The sequence below is a fragment of the Anomaloglossus baeobatrachus genome, chromosome 9 (assembly GCF_048569485.1).
Source record: "Anomaloglossus baeobatrachus isolate aAnoBae1 chromosome 9, aAnoBae1.hap1, whole genome shotgun sequence".
In the NCBI taxonomy this organism is placed as follows: domain Eukaryota; kingdom Metazoa; phylum Chordata; class Amphibia; order Anura; family Aromobatidae; genus Anomaloglossus; species Anomaloglossus baeobatrachus.
Window position 1 is genome coordinate 167,435,509 of NC_134361.1, and position 17,051 is coordinate 167,452,559.

The 17,051-nt window shown below is 43.7% G+C and overlaps 1 protein-coding gene across 1 annotated transcript in view; it reads left to right on the forward strand.

Annotated features, from left to right (window-relative positions):
• Positions 1 to 410: 410 nt before the first annotated feature.
• The window catches only part of LOC142251338 (uncharacterized), a 222,022-nt gene continuing 205,381 nt past the window's right edge, over positions 411 to 17,051 (forward strand). The window contains exon 1 of the mRNA XM_075324033.1: positions 411 to 636. Within this exon, the coding sequence (XP_075180148.1) occupies positions 568 to 636 (69 nt within the window). The 5' untranslated portion in view covers positions 411 to 567. The remainder of the gene's footprint in view (positions 637 to 17,051) is intronic.

The window sequence follows — 17,051 nt, forward strand, 5'->3', positions numbered from 1 at the left end:
TCGGAGCTATACGGTTAGGCTGGATTAAAAATGAATGTAGAATATGTAACCTTTTTTCAGTGGTAGAACAATTATTTGCTGCAGATTAGATGGATCATTTATTTTTCTCACTGTTTAGAGAAAACATCATAGACAATGAATGGGTTTATCTGGAGAGTTGTCAGAAAAAACCCACAATAGTGCGTAGGTTGTTTTCCACTCAGCCCTGAGTGGACAGTTTCAGCTCTGCTATATCTCTCAGTTTGACATGTGGCGGGTAAAGCCTTCATCTCTGTCCCATGGAATATTTCTCCCAGAGACAGTGACATTACTTTGCCCAGCTGGCTGAGCCCTGGTATTTCTTGCAGGCTGAGGACAAGTTCTGCCTCCTATATGAATCTCCTTATTTAGTCAGCCTGTGAGGTGGAGCAGCTCTCTGCATTCCCACAGCTCAGGGGAGAAGGCAGACATCACACTATGTCATTCCTAACTGCGAGGATTTAACCAGTTTCCAATAAAACAGTGACTGCGACTCCTCTGAAAGGGATTAGGATGGCGGTATAATGTGTGTGCCTGGAGGAGAGCAGGATGACAATGACCCCTCAGCAGAAAACGCCTAGCAAGGACCTCGGCTCGTGGCTTCAAGAAGGAGGCAAGGTGTGTATTGTCATTTCTTATCAGTTATGTAGCGCTAATAATGAACATTCTATGGATACTTCAATGAAGCTCTCCTGACAACTCATCTTTCCTGACAACCATCTCTCCTGACAACCCATCTCTCCTGACAACCCATCTCTCCTGATAATACATCTCTCCTGATAACCCATCTTTCCTGACAACCCATCGCTCCTGACAACCCATCTCTCCTGACAACCTATCTCTCCTGACAACCCATCTCTCCTGGCAACCCATCTCTTCTGGTAACCCATCTCTTCTGACAACCCATTTCTTCTGACAACCCATCTCTTCTGACAACCCATCTCTTCTGACAACCCTTCTCCTGATAACTCATATCTCCTGATAACCCATATCTCATGACAACCCATCCCTCCTGACAACCCATCTCTTCTGACAACCCATTTCTTCTGACATCCCGCCTCTTCTGACAACCCATCTCTCCTGACAACTCATCTCTTCTGATAACCCATCTCTCCTGATAACCCATCTCTCCTGATAAATCATCTCTCCTGACAACTCATCCCTCCTGACAACCTATCTTTTCTGACAACCCATCCCTCCTGACAACCCATCCTCTTCTAACAACCCATTTCTTCTGACAACCAACCTCTTCTGACAACCCATCTCTCCTGACTACTCATCTCATCTGATAACCCATCTCTCCTGATAACCCATCTCTCCTGATAACCCATCTCTCCTGATAACCCATCTCTCCTGATAACTCATCTCTTCTGATAACCCATCTCTCCAGACAACCCATATCTCCTGATAAATCACCTCTCCTGACAACTCATCCCTCCTGACAACCCATCTCTTCTGACAACCCATCTCTTCTGACAACCCATCTCTTCTGATAACCCATCTCTTCTGACAACCCATGTCTTCTAACAACCCATCTCTTCTGACAACCCTTCTCCTGATAACCATATCTCCTGATAACCCATATCTCCTGATAACCCATCTCTCATGACAACCCATCTCTCATGACAACCCATCCCTCCTAACAACCCATCTCTTCTGACAACCCATTTCTTCTGACAACCCATCCCTCCTGACAACCCATTTCTTCTGACAACCCATCTCTCCTGACAACCCATTTCCCCTGACAACTCATCTCTTCTGACAAGCCATCTCTCCTGACAAAGCTTCACTTTTTTTGAGCCTGGTGGCTTTTCAGACTGTATTTCAGTTTGTATATAGAATATTAATTGCTGTATATTTTCATGGTAATTAGTTCAGATACACAAATAATCTGCATTTGTTTTTTTATTATTATTATTATTATTATTATTATTATAATATGGCTATCATTATTTATATGACATGGGCAGCGTATTGTGCACCTGCCACTAACTGTCTGGGTTGTCAACAATCCATAAAGTAAGGGGCATTTTTTTCCTCATGACCCTAAAAAAGTTGACACGTCTGATGTTTCTAATTTGGAGCCCGTACATATAAAGCTGAGTTCACATGTCCAGTAATCATCCATTAGAATGGATCCTTTAGAGATCCATTGCAAAAAAAAGTTGTTAAAAAACTGATGTTTGCCCGATCCTTTTTTTTAACATTGGAGTCTATGGAGAACGGATCCTTTACGGATTGCTATGTAGCCATCCATTTTTCTTGCATTTGTAACGGATCCGTTTTTATCTTACAGGATCCGTTTCAAACGGAAGATAAATAGCAATCCGTTAACGGATCTGTTCTCCATAGACCTCTAGGTTAAAAAAACTGATCGGGCAGAAATAATTTTGCCAATGGATCTCTGCAGCATCCGGTCTAACGGATGATTGTAGGACATATGAGCTCAGCTGACAGATTCCCCTTCTGGTTACAAGGAGCTGTGCAGAATTTTAAAAAATATTTCATATTGTTAGGAAAGAGATAACATACCAAAATATCTAGGCCTCGGTTCCACTTGCGGTTTGTACGGAGGAGTGTATTCCAATAAAACATCGGATTGCTCTCACTCTAGTGCAAACCTATGGGGCAGTGTCCATCTGCAATTGATTTCTCATGCCATATCACCATGAGAAAAGAATCGCAGCAAGCTGCTTATGGCGGCGAATCTCCGCTCACACGCACCCATACAAGTCTATGGGTGTGTGTTAAACATCGCACTACACTCGCTTGTCATCTGACCACAGTGCAATGTATGGAGAGAGATAGGCCGGGGTGGAGATAGAAAGAAAGTACTCTCTCCCCCTTTCCTCCGCAGGTGTGATATGATCGCAAGATCGCATCACAGTTGCATGACCCTAGGCTTACGCCCACAGCAGATGGTCATTAGCATATCGCTTCCGATGTTCTCACATTGGAAGCTGTATGCAAGGGGAACCGAGGCCTTATTGGGTAAATCCCCTACTGTGACACTACTCTGATAGTCCAACTGGTCTTTGTTAGCTGTCCTGCAGTGATTACATTGCAAATACCAATTATTGGTATCAGTAGTCACATGCCAATCATGCTATTATCACTGCTGACATCAGCGATTGGCTGCAGTGGTCATATGTGGGTTGATAGAACCTTGCTGTAGGATAACTGCCCAAAAATGGTTTCATAGTTTTTAAGCTTGTCAGTAGACATAATTCCACCAAGTTCAACCTACATCTATCATGAGAAAGACAAAAATCCCATGGGGCAGATGCTATTAGCTCCATACTATAAGAAAAATTCCTTCCCACTCCACATACGACAATCAGGCTAGTTCCCTGGAGCAACGTTCCCTCACAGAATCTAGTGGTCATCATAACTGTCATATTATATTAATGAGGAAAGGCATTCGGGCCTCTTTTTTACATCATGTGGCAGAGAGTTCTATAGTTTCATTGCTCTTACAGTAAAGAATCCATAATAATCTCACTGCTCTTACAGTAAAGAATCCATGATCTCACTTCTCTTACAGTAAAGAATCCATTATCTCACTGATCTTACAGTAAAGAACCCATAATCTCACTGCTCTTACAGTAAAGAATCTATAATCTCACTGCTCTTACAGTAAAGAATCCATGATCTCACTTCTCTTACAGTAAAGAATCCATTATCTCACTGATCTTACAGTAAAGAACCCATAATCTCACTGCTCTTACAGTAAAGAATCCATTATCTCACTGATCTTATAGTAAAGAATCCATGATCTCACTTCTCTTACAGTAAAGAATCCATTATCTCACTGATCTTACAGTAAAGAACCCATAATCTCACTGCTCTTACAGTAAAGAATCTATAATCTCACTTCTCTTACAGTAAAGAATCCATGATCTCACTTCTCTTACAGTAAAGAATCCATTATCTCACTGATCTTACAGTAAAGAACCCATAATCTCACTGCTCTTACAGTAAAGAATCCATTATCTCACTGATCTTATAGTAAAGAATCCATGATCTCACTTCTCTTACAGTAAAGAATCCATTATCTCACTGATCTTACAGTAAAGAACCCATAATCTCACTGCTCTTACAGTAAAGAATCTATAATCTCACTGCTCTTACAGTAAAGAATCCATGATCTCACTTCTCTTACAGTAAAGAATCCATTATCTCACTGATCTTACAGTAAAGAACCCATAATCTCACTGCTCTTACAGTAAAGAATCCATTATCTCACTGATCTTATAGTAAAGAATCCATGATCTCACTTCTCTTACAGTAAAGAATCCATTATCTCACTGATCTTACAGTAAAGAACCCATAATCTCACTGCTCTTACAGTAAAGAATCTATAATCTCACTGCTCTTACAGTAAAGAATCCATGATCTCACTTCTCTTACAGTAAAGAATCCATTATCTCACTGATCTTACAGTAAAGAACCCATAATCTCACTGCTCTTACAGTAAAGAATCCATTATCTCACTGATCTTATAGTAAAGAATCCATGATTTCACTTCTCTTACAGTAAAGAATCTGCATCTGCCATTATGATTAAAACTTCTTTCCTCTAGATGTAGAGGATATCCCTTTGTCCCCATTGCAGGCCAAGGTGTACAAAGATCAGTAGAAAGGTCGCTGTACTGTTCTTTCATATAGTTGTACATTGTCTAAAATCTGGACATTTAGAAAACAGTCTTGGACAAGCAGATACAGACATCACAGCAAAGATGAATATACTGGCACTTTATGCAAGAGTTGTACTTTACTATTAATGTTGCTTTTGCATAGAAATTCTGATCAAATGCATTGATCATTGATTAAAAAATAAAAGTCATATCAACCAATAGAAATTTCCAGGCATGATGTGGTTGATAATGTTACAGTTCCATAACTCTTAACAATTATGTTATGGTGACAATATTGCTCCCTAAGGAAGAGAAAGTCTCAAGTAGTAAAGATTTGTATTCATGTTTGATTAATTAAACATTTTTTTTGGGTGATGTACAAAACTAGTGGGGAAGTATAACATTGGGAATCCTAACAGTGAGTAGTATACACGTATATGTTGGTAATTTTTGGCGGCTCTAGAAGTCATTATGTGACCACTCTCGTGCAATTTGCATTTGTGGTCTCTTCTGTTTATTTGTTTAATGCATTTGATGGCTGAAACTATCAAAACAAACTATTAAGCAGGGGAATCCTAACAGTAGGTATATTACACACTGTTGTCAACCTCTCCCTCAAGTTTGATACTTAGCCCAAAAAACGTCTCTAAATACACATTTATTATTGTGATGCTTTACTTACTATATTATATGGCACTGTGGTAGTGCCGCGAGCACAGCTACAATGCAGCTTTTGGGTTTTGGCTAGAATTTTACTCTTTGAAATGTGACATTTTTAAATACGTAGTGAAAGAATTACCAGACCTACTGTGAAATTAATTTCATTAAATTGACTTTTAATTTTTGGACTTTTTATTCAAGTTTTTATGTTAAGCGTGCTATAGACTTAGCGGTATTATTGAAGGCTATGGGCATCTTTTCATTGTTCTTCCTTCCATTTACCTACTTCCAGCTGCAGACTTATTATTTCTGAATCTATTCCCACCACATTTCGACTGGGGATATTCCAGAAATTCCAGAATCAAATGTTTTGAAGTTTGAAACAATTTTGCTCATATGTTGGAGCAGCAGGATTTCCACATCACATTTAACGTGAAGGATGAATTTTGATGATATGTCTTTTGTTGCTGTTTTTTTCATCAGTACTGAATTTTCATGTGTTCTCCATATCTGCCAAGAATGGGCTGGGCCGGGGATCAGGGGGGCAAATGTCCCCCCGGGCCACTCCCTCGCCAGCTGTGCAGGGCCTTCTGTTTCTTCTTTGGTGCTTTGTGTGTTGGCCATCACTTTAGCAGACATTGCCGCAAATAATGCAATGTGCGGCCTTGTATGTTAGCAGTGACGGATCTGGGGCGGCACATAAGCAGAATTAGTGCCAGCCCGGTTATATCATTATTAGCAGACAGTCACACAGTGCACTATTTGTGGCCATGTCTGCTGAAGAACCAGTCATCACACCGTGCGCCTTGCACAGGCACATGCCCGCGAGAGGCTTGCTGCTGGCTTCCCCATATTAAAAATACCTCTAATGTTTCTATGTATGTGCATAAATGAAGTGTATTTTTATGTGTCAGTGTATATGTCTGTTTATACATTTATGTCTGTTTATATGCATTTTTGTGAATTTACCTTCAAGTATGTATATGCCTGTATGTACATGACTGCATACCATGTCTGTGCATATCTATGTTATGTATTTGTGCATGTCTGTGTATGACTACGTGTGTGCTCATATATTTGCATACTCTATGTGTACACGTCTACATGTGTGCTTCTATATCTGTCTGCTTATACATTATGTGCATCTCTGCATATTGTATGTGTGTATGTCTGTGTACCATGTGTGCATGTCTTCATATGTGTGCCTGTCTGTGTACCATGTGTGTTCATGTCTTCATGTGTGTGTCTGTCTGCGTACCATGTATGTGCATGTCTTCATGTGTGTGCCTGTCTTGGTACCATGTGTGTGCATGTCTTCATATGTGTGCCTGTCTGTGTACCATGTGTGTTCATGTCTTCATGTGTGTGTCTGTCTGCGTACCATGTATGTGCATGTCTTCATGTGTGTGCCTGTCTGTGTACCATGTGTGTGCATGTCTTCATGTGTGTGCCTGTCTGCATACCATGTATGTGCATGTCTTCATGTGTGTGCCTGTCTGCATACCATGTATGTGCATGTCTTCATGTGTGTGCCTGTCTGCGTACCATGTGTGTGCATGTCTTCATGTGTGTGCCTGTCTGCATACCATGTATGTGCATGTCTTCATGTGTGTGCCTGCCTGCATACCATGTGTGTGCATGTCTTCATGTGTGTGCCTGTCTTGGTACCATGTGTGTGCATGTCTTCATGTGTGTGCCTGTCTGCATACCATGTATGTGCATGTCTTCATGTGTGTGCCTGCCTGCATACCATGTGTGTGCATGTCTTCATGTGTGTGCCTGTCTGTGTACCATGTGTGTGCATGTCTTCATGTGTGTGCCTGTCTGTGTACCATGTGTGTGCATGTCTTCATGTGTGTGCCTGTCTGCGTACCATGTATGTGCATGTCTTCATGTGTGTGCCTGTCTGTGTACCATGTGTGTGCATGTCTTCATGTGTGTGCCTGTCTGTGTACCATGTGTGTGCATGTCTTCATGTGTGTGCCTGTCTGTGTACCATGTGTGTGCATGACTTCATGTGTGTGCCTGTCTGTGTACCATGTGTGTGCATGTTTATGTGTGTGCATGTCTGCACACTGTATGTATCTTTGTACTGTATGTGTGTGTGTGTGTGTGTGACAGCTTTACTATTTGCACAAGTGTGCCTTAGGCCCCGTCACACTAAGCAACATCGCTAGCAACATCGCTAGCAACATCGCTGCTAACGAACAACTTTTGTGACGTTGCTAGCGATGTTGCTGTGTGTGACATCCAGCAACAACCTGGCCCCTGCTGTGAGGTCGTTGGTTGTTGCTGAATGTCCTGGGCCATTTTTTAGTTGTTGCTGTCCCGCTGTGAAGCACAGATCGCTGTGTGTGACAGCGAGACAGCAACAACTAATGTGCAGGCAGCAGGAGCCGGCTTCTGCGGAGGCTGGTAACCAATGTAAACATCGGGTAACCAAGAAGCCCTGTCCTTGGTTACCCGATATTTACCTTTGATACCAACCTCCGCCGCTCTCACTGTCAGTGCCGGCTCCTGCTGTGTGCACATTTAGCTGCAGCACACATCGGGAAATTAACCCCATGTGTGCTGTAACTAGGAGAGCAGGGAGCCAGCGCTCAGTGTGCGCTGCTCCCTGCTCTCTGCACGTGTAGCTCCGTGTGGTGGTAACCAAGGTAAATATCGGGTTGGTTACCCGATATTTACCTTAGTTACCAAGCGCAGCATCTTCCACGCGGCGCTGGGGGCTGGTCACTGGTTGCTGGTGAGCTCACCAGCAACTTGTGTAGCCACGCTCCAGCGATCCCTGCCAGGTCAGGTTGCTGGTGGGATCGCTGGAGCGTTGCAGTGTGACATCTCACCAGCAACCTCCTAGCAACTTACCAGCGATCCCTATCGTTGTTGGGATCGCTGGTAAGTTGCTTAGTGTGACTGGACCTTAATAAGTCCAGTCACACTAAGCAACTTACCAGCGATCCCAACAACGATAGGGATCGCTGGTAAGTTGCTAGGAGGTTGCTGGTGAGATGTCACACTGCAACGCTCCAGCGATCCCACCAGCAACCTGACCTGGCAGGGATCGCTGGAGCGTCGCTACACAAGTTGCTGGTGAGCTCACCAGCAACCAGTGACCAGCCCCCAGCGCCGCGTGGAAGCTGCTGCGCTTGGTAACTAAGGTAAATATCGGGTAACCAACCCGATATTTACCTTGGTTACCACCGCATGGAGCTACACGTGCAGAGAGCAGGGAGCAGCGCACACTGAGCGCTGGCTCCCTGCTCTCGTAGTTACAGCACACATCAGGTTAATTACACGATGTGTGCTGCAGCTACATGTGCACAGAGCAGGGAGCAGCGCACACTGCTTAGCGCTGGCTCCTTGCTCTTATAGTTACAGCACACATGGGGTTAATTTCCCGATGTGTGCTGTAGCGGCCACTTTGGAATGAGCAGTTTTACAGAATTGGGGGGTCAGAAAACCAGTCAGTGGCTGATGTAACCACCATTTGCCTCACACTGTGCAATACATCTCTTTCACAAAGAGTTGCTCAGGTTGTTGATTGTGGCCTGTGAAATGTTGACATCAGCAAACTGCTCACCAATACGACATCATACCCGCAGTTGGCCATCTGCTCTGCAGAGTGAAAAACTGGATTCATCCATGAAGAAAAACCTCTCCAACATGCCAGACAGCAGTGAAAGTGAGCATTCGTCCAGTCAAGTCGGTTATGACAACAAACTGCGCTCAGGTGGAGACTCCGATGAGGATGACGAGCAGCAGAGAAGCCTCGCTGAGATGGTGTCTGACAGTTTGTGCTGAAATTCTTTGGTTATTCACTGATTGTTGCAGCCGCAGTTCAGGTGGCCGGTCTCAGAAGATGCTTGAGGTAAAGACGCTGGATGTGGAGGTCCAGGGCTAGTGGGGTTTCACATCGTCTGTTGTTGTGAGGTCGGTTGGATGTTCTGCTAAATTCTCAGACACTTTTGGAAATGGCTTATGGTAGAGAAATGAACATTCACTTTAAGGGTGACAGCTCTGGTGGACATTTCTACCATCAACATGCCAATTACACACTCTCTAAAAACTTGCGATATCTGTGCATTGTGCTTTGTGATAAAAACTGCACATTTTAGAGTGGCCTCTTATTGTGGTCAGCCTAAGGCACTTAAAAGTATTCAATCCCCATTACAAATTAGGTTTATTAGCAATAGCACAATGTACAAACGTTCTGTTGTTTATAATAAATCATTTAAACAAGAACAATAAAATTCAACACAATTAATGTAACAAGTCGTTCCTCCAAACTTAACGGACTTGTTCAGACGAGTCTAATGTAATTTAATACGGCTGTTCGGCTCACAGGGTTTTTTTAACAAAGACATAGTGTCCATGTGAAAGAAGGCTCAGCATGCATTATTCTGTTCCTTACTTCGGATTAAATTTGTACATTAAAATCTATGGGTGTGCAAAAAATCTGATTCCATACGGATCATCAGAGTGGATGCATTACCATTATTAAACTAAGAAACTTTATTTTATCCCTATACATTTTATAGATGGTAATTTATAAATACAGATTTATTCCTTCGAAAGACAATACTAAGGACTAATACTAAGTGAAAGAAAAGCGATTACGGCAGCTAAATAGGAAAGGGTTCTTTACAGTTAGAGCAGTCAGACTGTGGAATACCCTACCACAAGAGGTAGTAATGGCAGATACTATAACAGCTTTTAAAAAAGGGCTGGATGATTTCCTCAGTACACACAACATTGTTGGTTATAAGTGACTCAGTGACAAAATGTATAATTGGTGGAGGAAGGTTGAACTAGATGAACCTAGGCCTTTTTTCAACCTATGTAACTAAGATACCACACGGATGTCACATGGATATAAAATATGGACACACGTATGGGACTCTGATGACAAAACAGATTAAAATCTTCCGAGTTTTGTAGATGAAATTTCGACTATTTTTAATATGCTTGCCTAACCTCTGTCTTAATGGCTACTGCAGTTTCAGAACTATTCAACCCCTTAACATCAAACATTTTTAATAGTTAACAGAACTTCTTTGGCTAATGAGAGCTGCTGTAAACATGATGTATTGCCAAACATCAACTTCTGACACTGATCCAGTTTAGTTGTCAATGGAGTGGCCTAAACAGTTAAAGGAAATATGTCACCAGGTTTTTGCTGTGTAATCTGACAGCAGCATGATATATGGACAGAGACTCTGATTCCAGTGATGTATCACTGACCTAAAAACACAAGAAAAGTGGGCTATGGAGCAATGACATAAACTTTATGACGTATGGATCAGCGGTATGTCTGAAGGAGGAAGAATGGATCATATGCTACAAAGAACACCCCGCCTACAGTGAAGCATGGCTGTGGCTCGCTGATGCTATAGAACTGATTTGCTTCTGCTGGCACTGGAAACCTCAAGCGTGTAGGAGACATGATGGATTCAATCAAGTGTCAACAAATCCTAGATAAAAATATCTTGCCTTCTGTAAGGAAGCTGAAGCTTGGGCATAATTGAAACTTCCAACCAGACAATGAACCCAACCTTGACCTAAAGTCTACCAAAGCATAGAGCTGGAAGATTCTGGAGTGGCCAGCACAGTCGGCTAACTTGAAACCCATACAAAATCTTTTTGGGATTTGGAAAAAGTGTGTACAGGATGTAAACCTAAGAATATTAAAGAACTTGAGACCATTGCCCATGAAGAATGGGCTAAGATTATTTAGAAACGCTGCCAACACTAATGTCCCTCTATGTGTCATGTTGCAACAGGTAATAACTGCCAATTTAAGTACTAAAGATGCTTGACATAAAGAGGTTGAGTACTTCTGAGATTGAAATAACCATAAAACTGGTAATTTTATGCTGAATAGTGAGGTCTCTTTTACTTTTACTTTTAAAAGCATTTAACACATGAAGAAAGAGAGGTGCAAAAAGCCAAGGAAAGTAATGACACCAGCTGAAATCTATCAGTAATTAGAAAGAAATCCTGCCACTTAGTGCAAAATAAGGGTACTTTACATGCTGAGATATCGGTATCGATATCGCTAGTAAGCGTACCCGCCCCTGTCGGTTGTGCGACACAGGCAAATCGCTGCTCGTGGCGCACAACATCGCTTACACCCGTCACACGAACTTACCTTCCCTGCGACGTCGCTGTGGCCAGCGAACCGCCTCCTTCCTAAGGGGGCGGTTCGTGCGGCGTCACAGCGACGTCACACGGCAGCCGTCCAATAGAAGCGGAGGGGCAGAGATGAGCAGATTGAAGATCCCGTCCACCTCCTTCCTTCTTTTCCGGTGGACACAGGTAGGAGATGTTCGTCGTTCCTGCGGTGTCACACGTAGCGATGTGTACTGCCGCAGGAACGACAAACAACATCGTACCTGCAGCAGCAACGATATTAAGGAAAGGAGCAACGTGTCAACAATCAACAATTTTTGACATTTTTGCGATCGTTGATCGTCGCTCCTCTTGGTGTCACACGCTGCGATGTCGCTAACATCACCGGATGTGTGTCACTAACGACGTGACCCCGACGGTATATCGTTAGCGATGTTGCAGCGTGTAAAGCACCCTATAGTATCAGCTGTTTCAACTGAATAAAAAGATGTCTCATTTCCAAGGTGCCACACAAGAAATATCTCATGATGGGCTTATGATTAAGGACTCTCTTGTTTTTACCGCAGTCCGAAACACGTTAAGTCTCTTGTGAGGTACACCGCTTGATCTCCACAGGTACTTTTTTAACCATGGAAATAAAGTTTTTTGATGTTTTTATAATATAATCATGCCGGATCCTTTTTTCCACTACTCCTTACCCTCATGATGAGTAAAACCTGTGAGCTGTCTCAAGACCTTAACAAATTTATTGTTGCAAAACTTACAATAAATATTCTAACCTACTGAAGGTCCCAGTGAGCACTGTTGGGGCCATAATCTGGAAGTGGAAAGAACATCATTTTACCATAAACCGGCCACAGCCTGGTGCTCCTCGTAAAATTTCAGACAGAGGAGAGAAAAGAATAATCAGAAGAGCTGTCCAAAAGCCATGGATCACCTGTGGAGAGCTACAGAAAGACCTGGAATCAGCAGGTACATAAAGGAAGGCTGAATGGACAAATGTATCAACACATTCTTGATAAAAAAAAATGTCTGCCAGCTACTAGGATCATGAAGATGAAACAAATGTAAGCATGTCAGCAAGACAATGATCCCAAACACACAGCCAAGGAAACTCTCAATTGGTTTCAGAGAAAGAAAATAAAGCTGCTAAAATGGCCGAGCCGATCACCTGACCTGAATCCAATAGAAAATGTGTGGAAGGAACTAAAGCTCAGAGTTCATAGCAGGAGCCCACTGAACCTTCAGGAGTTGAAGAGTGTTTTTGTGAAAGAACGGACCATAATCACATCTGAGCACCGCATGCCACTAGTTTCTCAATACAGGAGGCATTTTGAATATGTCATCCTCAACAAAGAGTTTTGTACAAACTATTACATTTCAGTAAGCAGGTTCAATACCTTTTCCCTGTGTCATTTCTCATTATTTCACATATCTTTATTTATGGACATCTTTGGTTTGATGTCTTTACCTGTGTGGATATTATAGATTTTTTTACTGACATCTGGTGAGAAATTCATGTCAATAGCACCTTTAGAAAAGGCACACTGTAAATGCCTCATTCACAGATTGACAGCGATATTTAACAGATTAAAGCTTCACCCGCGGCAGTTAGCGTTAGATGATGGCTGATTATCACAACCATCATCTGCTGGCAAAGATGCAGGGTTTGGCTTGCGAGCCCACATTAAAATCAGGGAGCCGGCATATGACATACTCAGTATGGGTTAAAAGGAATCTGTCAGTAGGATTAACTCCCCAAAGCCATCTTTATGGGCATACAGGTCATAGGATTAAATGATACCTTGATATGAACTGTTACTGATTAAGATGAGTACATCATGTATTTTTTGCATATAATTCTGTTCCAGCATCATTGGATTCTGAAGATTCCCACCCAAATGCATATTAAAAGGACACCCTTTTGGCATGGCTTTGCTCACGAGCAGTCCAGTGTATATTTTTCTACCATTTACACTGTGTAGTACTAATGTCTTGTGAATCGAGCATCACATATCAGAAGGTTTCTATAACTGCAGATTCAATAGGTCCTGGCAGGCTTGGACTGGACCATTGGGAGACAGGAAAATCTTCCGGTGGGCCCCTTTGCAGACACGAGTACCACTCTATATGAGTAGTAGTTGGCACAATATACTTGATTCTCTATGTAAAGACAAGGGCAGCATCTCACCATTCATTTAACAAATTCCCCAGTGTATTAATATATAGAAGCTTAAATACACTTGTGAATGAGAGTAATGAAATACCGTATTTTCAAACGTATAAGATGACTTTTTAACCCTGAAAATCTTCTAAAAAATCAGGGGTTGTCTTATATGCTGGGTGTCGTCTTATACGGCGGTGCATGGTGCTGCATGAGCCCATTGTTTCGTAATGCCCTCCTACCAGTCCCCTTCTTACACACAATAAACATTATTCTCACCTCTCCTGCATTCCCGCGGTGCCTTCAACTTCTTCTAGCAGACTGCAGGCCCATAGACCCCTCCGCGATAGTGTGACGCCCTGAACCCCAGGGGTCACAGGTCACAACATCACCACATACACCCCCCCACACTAGAAAGGTACCATCAGTCAACCACAAAGACCTGATTGCCTCCCTCAGTGTTAGACAGGCACACCAGGTGGGCGGGGTCAGGTGGAAAGACCCGCCCCCCGAGGAGTCTGCTGGCCTGAGGCAGGAAAACACAAGGAGTTGAGTGAGGAGTGGAGTGCAGGACAGTGGAGTGGAGAGTTGGTCCAGAACAGTCAGGCAGGCAGACGGCAGTGGCCGCCTGCAGGAGACCGAGAACACGACCAGCGGAACCATAAGTGACCGGGACAGGGTAGTGGCCCGCAGGAACCGAACCGGGGAGCTAACAGGATACCGGAGCACCAGACAGGGTACTCAGACCCCGAACTAGGCTATATGCCACCACCATAGTCGAATTAACTGATTGCAGTCTGGACCTCAGGGGTTCATTCCCACCAAAGTGCCGTTTGACGGCAATAGCCCAACCCGTCCAGATAGTAGCCACCGCCAAAGGCCAGAGATCCAAGGGCCAGCGCCTGCGGGCAAAGGAGCTCCTCCGATATCTACACGCCGGGGAGCGGACTATCAGTGCTCAGGCACAGTGGTCAAACTACAACATAGGTGCAGGAGAAAGGTGGACATTGCCAACCCGACTAGGAAGCTGCAGCCAGCTGCGGGCCCCGTTCATACCTTCGTTTGGTTTACCAGTGACTCTGTGTGGTGGTTTAATCGTGAGTACACCAGTGCCATCAGGCACCACACCGTGCTGAACCGCAACCCTGCGCCCTGCACCCCGGCCCTCGCACCAACGGGCCCCAGGACCAACACCCCCTACCCATGGAGGGGTCAACACCTAGCTGCGCCACTACACCACTCCCGGGAGTCCCCGTACCTTCACCGCAGCGGTGGTGTCCACCATCACCACAACCCGTGGGTGGCGTCACGAACAATCACCCCAAAACCAAATATCCTCATTCCCCCGTGTGTAACGCCAACTCTCTTGCAGAGCAACGTGACCCCCGGGTCCGTGAGAGGCTCGAGCCACCACCCGTAGAACGCGAGCACGGATCCAAGTGGCTCGGCAGCCGCAGCCGAGGCCGCGGGGCGGTACAATAGCGTCATCTACACGGGGCCACCACCACCACTGCCATCATGGCTTTACTGCAGTTGAATGCTTTGCGGTGCCGTAAAGCATTCAACTGCAGTAAAGCACTGACAGCAGCGGCGGCGGCCCCGTGTAGAGGATGTGATCATGGAGCGGTCTATGGGCCTGCGGTCCGCAAGAAGCACTCCTTCATAATTGCATCCCATACACGGGGCCGCTGCTGTCAGCGCTTTACTGCAGTTGAATGCTTTACGGCACCACAAAGCATTCAGCTGCAGTAAAGCAATGATGGCAGATAGCAGCCCTGTGCATTGGACGCTATCACGGAGGGGTCTATGGGCCTGTGGTCTACAAGAAGCAGCTGAGGTCACCGCGGGAATGGAGGAGAGGTGAGAATAATGTTTATTGTGTGTAAACAATGGCATAATAGGGGAGAAGAAGGTAACTAGCAGGAGGGCATTACTAAACAAGGGGCTCACTACTACAAGGGGGGACAAGGATGGGTACATTACTAAACAATCGGCACATTACTGCAGGGGACATTGCTAAACAATAGGCACATTACTGCAGGGGACATTACTAAACAATAGGCACTTTACTCGGGTCAGCTGTATATGTATACTTGATTATATACGGTATATCCCAAACTATATTTTAACTGGAAAAGTTGGGGGTCGTCTTATACACCCAGTTATCCTGTACGCCGGAAAATACAGTATTTGCAGGAAGCTGAACAAGGGGCACCAAGAGTCAATGTTACTGATCGGCCCTTGGCAGTGTTGTCTTGGTGAATGGTTCTTTGTTAAAAACCTTAACAAGAAATAAATAGAACTTGAAGAGTTTTTTCGACACATTTGCCTCCAACTGTAAAGTCAGAAAATTGATAAATTAGTGCATGGGCCAAGTGCCACTGCACTGCGTGAGTAATCTTTCCAAATATTGCCAGGAATGTTGTGTTACTAACGCACAGGATCAGTTTCACAAGGTAATGCTCATAACTGGTAAGGCATCAGCGGCATGTAGTAATGAAGTCCAGATGGTGGGAGCTGTGTTTACTCAATGGATAAGTCTCCATGCCAAGCCGCTAACAATTGTATTACATGACGGTAATCAATATCTCGTGATAAGAAAGACCAAAAGACAGCCAACATAAATTAAAGCAGTAACAGAAACCACAGCCCTGACATTGACTGCAGTTTACGTGACATTATGTGGATATTACTCAGGATCAAAGGTACACGGTCCTCTACAAGCCTCTGGAAATCAGTGGCTATTTATGGGCAAACATCTGAGTTGTTTTTCAACCTTGGGATCAGGAGCACCGTGTTGAGTAGATACATTTTATCCATCTAATTGCAACATTTATCTTCAGGCTCCTCAAGCAAATAAGGCAGTGCTCAAGATCGCTATAGATATATATATATATATATATATATAAACACTCTGCTGACATCTGCCTTCTTAATTTTCCTTCTATGCCTTCTACTAGGACAACAAAATTCACAGCAGTGCCAAAACTATCTGTATCTGTAATGGGGTCCATTTGGCTTCCGTCTGTAGCCCAGCATGCCGCACTATTTTAGGTGTCATTGACAATGTCTATGATGGAGAACCAAGGAATATATTTATGAAAGGAAGCCCGGTGTATAGGAGCAGTATAATGTAGGGATGGACACAATGATTTGTCACTTACTCGCTTTTTTCTGCAGTTTCATGAAACTGCTGTTTGTAGTTTCATAAAATTGCTGTTTGTTGGATGAATCATGTGTCCTTTCTATTAGACTAGGTCCATGGAAAGAAACAGACATCACTTGGACCAATAATATTCAATTGGGCCTTCAGATGACCTATTTTTATGGTGAAAAAAATCCCAACATGGTCAACTCTTAAGGCCCCGTCACACTAAGCAACATCGCTAGCAACATCGCTGCTAATGAACAACTTTTGTGACGTAGCAGCGATGTTGCTGTGTG